This window comes from Hevea brasiliensis, chromosome 4, assembly GCF_030052815.1.
Source record: "Hevea brasiliensis isolate MT/VB/25A 57/8 chromosome 4, ASM3005281v1, whole genome shotgun sequence".
Classification (NCBI taxonomy): Eukaryota; Viridiplantae; Streptophyta; class Magnoliopsida; order Malpighiales; family Euphorbiaceae; genus Hevea; species Hevea brasiliensis.
The window spans coordinates 116,088,336-116,095,207 of record NC_079496.1 but is presented as its reverse complement, the minus strand read 5'-3'; the positions used below and the strand labels follow the sequence as shown (position 1 = coordinate 116,095,207).

Genomic DNA, 6,872 nt, shown 5'->3' with positions numbered 1-6,872 from the left:
TAAATTGAGTTAAAAAAATAAAAAAGAAAGATTGTAAAATGGCTGCGCTATAAGTTGCGACATGGCTGTTTCGGCAAAGAATCCCACTAACATGCTGCTAGTTATATAATAGCGGTAAAGGAGTTGTCTTAAAGAATTTTTTATGAGTAAAAGTCAGAATGATTGGTGTAGACATTTTCTCTCCCCCCATCGATTATAAAAAACCCCCCACCCTCGTACAAAACCAACCATTTTTTTTTTATTTTTTTCATATCTCTTAAATTTATATCTCTGTGTCAAAGTTTTTTGAAGCTTTGCAAAGTAAGGCAGATAGATAAATTTTTTTAAATACTCCCTATTTTTTTTAATTCATATAATCATATTAAATTTAAATTTGTACTTACAAGTATTGTTAAGTGTGAGTAAAAAAAATTTTAATTAGAAGACAAGATAATCAACAAAATGTATGTATTTGTGTTATATGTAGTAGTATATATTTTGTTTACAATTAGAATTTTATATTATTATATATTTAAAATAGATGTATTTTGTTAAAATAGAAAAATGTTATTTATTTGATACATATGTGAAATTTTTTACGTATAAAAAAAATTAGAAATAAATAATACAAATGTGTGTTACAATTGTTAAATTATTGAGGAAGAAAAAATACGAGACTTATTTTATATTGTATTAAAATGAAAAAATGTTAGAATATTTTTTTAATATTTGTTGTACATTACTAGTGTAATTAGGAAAAAAAAAGAAATAAATAAATTTTTTATGCATGACTATTATTGTATATGAGAAAAAAAAAGATAAAAAATAAATAAATTCTGTTGTATTGTAATTTTATATTAATTATAAATTAAAATATAACTATTATTTTTATTACTACAAAATTAAAATTAACACTACATAAATAATATATTTTTACCAAACACTGCCAAACTATAAGTCGCGGCATTGTTACAGCGAAGTAGAAATTTACTATCAACTTTTAGCGTGCCTCTGCTCATACTAGAGGCAAGAGATGTCTCTAATCATGCTAGAGGCAATTTTATTATTATTATTATTTTTTTCTAAGCTGGACAAAATCACCATAGTTTGGAAAATATTTCCTAAGTCATACAGAAAAAATAATTTTTTTTGGTACATTTTTGACAAAAAGATCACGAGATTGAATTAGGGATATTGTGAGAATCAGCCCCATAAATTAACAGAGATGTCAATTGGACAAAATAAACATTAAAAGAATAGGAACATAAAATTGGGAAACACACAAATAATCCCTGACTCATCCATTCAAGGACTAATTAATTGCCATAAATGACCTATAGGAAAAGTAAAGCAAGCTTCAGTAATCAACCATTGATAGAGAAAGAGAAATCGTCGTTAGTCATTGCTCACTTGTCCATATCAAACACCTCTCCTATCCATTCATCTCTGACAATCGAATTCACCAACTAGCCTGATGAACATTGGTACCTTTCCCGTATCTAAGATAATTGGCCAGGAACTTACTAGTTAACAGTTCCAGGATCAGGATGTCGAGACTCCAAGACGTCGGTCTTGCTTGTGATGTGGTCACCTTGGGTGAATTCTGGAGACCTGTAATTAAAACAGATTCAGAAATTAAAACCTTTTTATCTTTTCTGTAGTAGAACGCGACGAGAGGGAGCAAGTTACAATGTGACAACTTTCCTAACCTAGTCGTGTGCTCTTGAAATTCTTCCTTCCCACATTTTTCATTTCCTTAAACCTCTTCACAATCATAGCAGGCCCATCTAAAAGATGCACTTTGTACAATGACCCAAAATTGCTGCTATCCAAAATCTTGGCAGAGGCCCTCAGAAGGTCTTGCAAGTCAAATCTCTCTCTATCGTTCCTTATGAAATGCAACTCGCCCTTTTGGTCAGGATCATGATCAAGCGATTGAAATTCGGTTTGGGGTTTTGTCCCTTGGACTTGGATCTGCTTCACCTGGCTCGTTTTGGTTTGGCGGCTGCGGAGATAGGCAAATGCGACCAAAGCAGTAATGCAATCACACTCACGGCATAGTACCACGATTATTATTATCATGGTTTCCTCTTGGAGGATTTGCATGCAAACAGCGGCTTTCCACATAAGCCATTGTTCTCGTATAAATTGAATTATTAAATGTCATAATAGATGGGGAGAACAAACCTAAAAAATAAAATAAAATAAAATTTGATATAATTAACAATTATTTCATATAAGTGACATATAATATAAGATTAAATTGTAAGGAAAAAAAGAAGACATATAACAAAGATCACCTGCAAAAGACATATAGCAAAGATCACCTGCAAAAGAGGTTGGATTGATGCCGGCAAGAGCAGTAGGAATGTGAACGTTCAAATAGTAATTGGAGATGTTAAACAATGAGAAGTTGAAAGTCCGGTATCTGACCTTTAATTAAATTGTCATTCTCAAGGTTGAGTCTGACAAGCTTGGGCAAGGGGAAGAAGCGAAGACGAATTGCCCCTGTGAAGTTGTTATTTCGCAAATAAAGTTGGGTCAAGGAATTTTTTTTTTTTTTTTTTTTTTTTTTGCGGAATATGAATTTCATTAATCTTAGTAAGGCAAAGAATCAATTACATAAAACACCTGGTAACTAGGATCACAACTAAAAGAATCATCACCCAGAGGTTCTAGCAGCTAACGCATAAGCAGTCATATTCCCTGAACGTCTAACAAAAAGGAAAATAACAGACTCAAGGGAAGAAGCAAAAAATAAGACATCATTGACAGTTCCCTGGATTATAGTAGGGACTATCCCTCCATTGAGACTGTTAATGGTAACTTGAGTATCTCCTTCAACCAGAATCTGTTGGAAGCCTCTATTCCTTGCTAAAAGCATAGCTTCTCTGCAAGCTAGACACTCAAGGACAAGGGGATCGATGATTCCATAAACACGTTTACTACTCCAGACCAGAATATGACCTAAAGAGTTTCTGGCCACAGTCGAAATAGCACCCGTATTCCTCCTTTTACAAGTAGCTGCATCAAAGTTGATCTTTATAGTGTTTTGGAGAGGAGGGCTCCATTGTTGTTCCTGCTGGGGCTGAGCATCTGTAGCCTCTGGGGTGTCTTAAATAGCTAGGAAATCATTATAATGGTTAATGGCAGCATTAATGACCTGATGGAGTGAGAGGAGAGTATCCCTGAAAATTCTTCAGTTGCGATTCTTCCAAATATGCCATAGGAAGAAAACTGCTTGTTGAATCAGTCTTTTCCCATCTGCATGATCAACCAAATAGTCGTAAAGTTCAGACCAACATTCCCACATTGACTGCCCTCCCAACAAAGATGATCTTAGTTGGAATGGGGAAAATAACCAAACTTCCATAGCAACTGGACATGAGAAAAAAAAAAAAATGCTTTAAAGATTCTGCTTGACCACAGACCACACACTCTTCTGACATGCCTTGGAATCTATTTTTTAGGAGCATGTTCAAAGGCAATTTCTCTTTAAGTAACCGGTATAGAAAAATTGCCAATTTAGGTGGACGGTTTAGCTGCCAGATTTTCTTCCAAAAAGCAGTGTTGGTAGTGATAGAATTGGGACCCAGACCAACTCGATTAGATAGGTGTTGGAGTAATTTAGCTTGATGAACTAGGTGGTATCCTGATTTAACAGAATAGCTCACCATGTTTATAGGGATTGCTAAAATATTAGGAATCTCATTTCATGGAAAACCTGCGCAACGCTTGCAAGTTCCATTGATGGAGGTCCCTATCAACAAGCTGAGATGCCCAATTAAATTCAGGATTAGCATCATTCCTCACTCTGGGGAAATTGGAAATGAATTAGGAATCCATCTTTCCTCCTCGCATAACATGGATTCCCCACTATTCATTTGCCACCTAACAACTTGCTTCAAAATTTTCCTCCCCCACATCAGACTTTGCCATGCCCAAGAGGAACTACTTGAATATGTGACATCAAGAAAGGAGGAATAAGGAAAATACTTCCCCTTAAAAACTCTTGCTAGGAGAGAATTCAGTTCATTAATAATTCTCCAACCCTGCTAAGCCAGAAGAGCTTGATCAAAACAACTCAAGTCTCTAAACCCTAGCCAACCATGTTGCTTTCCAATGCACATATTATCTCAAGAAGTCCAATGCTGCTTCCTCTCTTCCTATTTTTGTCCCCACAAAAAGTTGGCTACCATTATGTTAATATCCTAACAAAGAGAAATGGGGAGCTTGAAGCATGTCATTGCATATACTGGAATGCCAGCCACCATAGCTTTTATAAGTGTTTCTTTACCCCCTTGAGAGAGCAGGTTTTCCTTCCATCTTTCCAATTTATTCCTTATCTTGTCTTTGATTGCCACAAAAGTCTGCTATTTTGACTTGGAGATAATAGAAGGCAATCCCAAAAATTTATCTTGGGGCCCAATATTATGAATTCTCAAGGTATGGGAGATGGCAGATCTTACTTCCATAGGAGTGTTCTTGCTGAAAAACAGAGATGACTTAGCATAATTGATTGTTTTACCACTGGCCTGAGAATAAGAGTGGAGAATGTCCACGATTTTATGGGCTTCTCTCCTAGTTGCCTTAGAGAATATAACTGAGTCATCTGCAAAAAGGAGATGAGTGATTGCTGGAGCGTGTCTAGCTATAGAAATTCCATGTAAATTTGAAGAGGCAAGCTTGTGAGAAAGTTCTTCTGCACACAGTAAAAACAAATATGGCGAGAGAGGATCTCCCTACCTTAAGCCTCTAGTATGATGAATAAGCCCAACTCTATGCCCATTAATCTGTAAAGTATAAGAAACGGTGGTAATGCATCTCATAATCCAAGAGATCCATTTCTCATGAAACCTAAGACAATGCATTACATGCTGAAGATACATTCATAGGCTTTGTTGATATCCATTTTAAACACCATCCCATAGTTCCTTCCCTTGGATTTAGATTTCAAATGATGCATAATTTCATGACAAATCAGAATATTATCTGAAATCAAATGCCCTTTAGTGAAAGCACTTTGTCCACTGCTGATGATGGATGGCATAATTAACTGCATTCTGAAGGTTAAGATCTTGGAGATAATTTTATAAAACACAAAACACAAACTAATGGGGAGAAGATCCTTCATGCCTGTGGAGCTTTGGGGATTAGCGAAATGAGAGTGTGATTGAAGCTGCATGGCATATCCCCAGAGTAGAAGAAATTTTGCACTGCTTAACATACCTCCTTACTAATTATATGCCAGTACTTTTGAAAAAAGAGATCTGTGAGTCCATCCGCTCCAGGAGCTTTGGTATGATGGATGGCAAATATAGCTCTCCTTATTTCTTCCCTGGAAATAGGTTTAATAAGCTCATCAATCATGGAAGAAGTAATGCCAGGAGACATACCTTCAGAAATATCATGAAAATTGGTTAAATTAGAAGATGTGTAGATATCCCGAAAGTAGTCAATAGCAATGTCAGTAATTCCATTAAAATCATGCCTCCAGATTCCAAATTTATCTTGGAGACTAGTTATAGCATTCCTCCTTCTCCTCTGGATCACCTTGGCATGTAAAAAGGATGTATTTCTATTCCTTACTTTTAACCATTCCTGCCTAGCTTTTTGAGCCCAAGATAATTCTTCCCAATTAAATTCAATAGCCAGCTCTTTCTCTAAATTGCAAATCAATTCTCCATCCCAACTAGTCATTTTTCTTTTAACCTCATCAAGTTGCCGCTGAAGATAATTAATGCGGGCATTGGAGTTGTGATTTGTTCTTCTATTCCACTCCATCAAGGCACTTTTACACTGATTTAGCTTTGTTCGGACAAATTTAATGGAAATTATATCTTGATTATTAGCCCAAACTGTTGAGACAATATCAGACGCTTCCCTAGATCTCGTCCATCTCGCATCAAAGTAGAAATGCCTCTTTGGCTTTAGAGATACCATCTTTAGATTGAGAAGAAGAGGCCTATGATCAGAGTCTCTATCCTCCAAATGAGTAACTGTGGCAAGGGGATAGTTAGACATCCAATCTGTTGAAGCTAATGCCCTATCAATGCGTTCCTTAACATTTGATAACCCATTCCTCCTATTATTCCATGTCATCATAGGTCCTGAGAAGCCCAAGCCAATATTCCCCATATTTTGAACAAAGCATTAGAAGAGAGCCATCTTTGATCTAGAGCTGCCATCCCCTCCTAATTTCTCATTTATAAGAAAGGAAAGCATTAAAATCACCCACTAAAAGGAAACCAACATTAAGCTGAGTATTGTACTCTAGAAGATAATCAAATTGGGCTTTATTTAATTCTTCATCACAACTGACATACAAAAACAAAAGATCCCATTGAAGGGATAAGCTAACATCTTTAACAAATATGAATGAAAAACACATTAGCAGCAGCAATTTCCACACCACAGATGTCATCCCAAGCCACACATAGCTCGCCAGAAAGACCTCCACAGTTGTGATATTTAATAGCCTGCAGTTCCTCATTTGTTTCTTAATAAAAGCATTCCAGCAAAAGCATCGTCAGCAAGTTTCCTTGAGAATTTGTTCAAGGACAAGTACAAGGTCCTCAATGAAGCGAGTTTATTCAACTGATGAGGCAATGGGTCCTTGAAGCTGTTATTCTTGAAGCTCAAGGCTCTCAACTTAGGCAACTAGATGGGGAAGTCTACATCATCTTGCCTGAAAGGCCCATGTTCTCCAGAGTTAACTTATCAATGGCATCATCTCTATAATGCAAACCAGCCCAATTGCATGGATTAACTAACTTGTTCCAATTGTAAAGCCCCACCAAATAGTAAGGGAATTCTTGAAGGTGATGAGGACAATAGCGTTACCATTGCCGGACGATGAATTACAAATAATAAAAATAATAATAACAACGAAA

The 6,872-nt window shown here is 36.0% G+C and overlaps 1 protein-coding gene across 1 annotated transcript; it reads right to left on the bottom strand.

The window, feature by feature from the left end:
* Positions 1-1,173: 1,173 nt before the first annotated feature.
* On the bottom strand, positions 1,174-2,543 carry LOC110667572 (probable LRR receptor-like serine/threonine-protein kinase At4g31250). The gene is made up of 2 exons (XM_058146173.1): positions 1,689-2,543; positions 1,174-1,590 (listed from the first exon to the last, which is right to left on the bottom strand). Exons 1-2 carry the CDS (start codon positions 2,104-2,106, stop codon positions 1,439-1,441), a joined length of 570 nt encoding a protein of 189 aa, XP_058002156.1. The 5' UTR covers positions 2,107-2,543; the 3' UTR covers positions 1,174-1,438.
* Between the last annotated feature and the right edge of the window lie 4,329 nt (positions 2,544-6,872).

Excerpts from the sequence above, each read along its gene's own strand:
- LOC110667572 (XM_058146173.1), bottom strand. The coding sequence starts at position 2,106 with ATGTGGAAAGCCGCTGTTTGCATGCAAATCCTCCAAGAGGAAACCATG. Across the intron at positions 1,591-1,688 it reads TTTCAAGAGCACACGACTAG|GTCTCCAGAATTCACCCAAG; the intron begins GTTAGGAAAGTT and ends TTTTAATTACAG.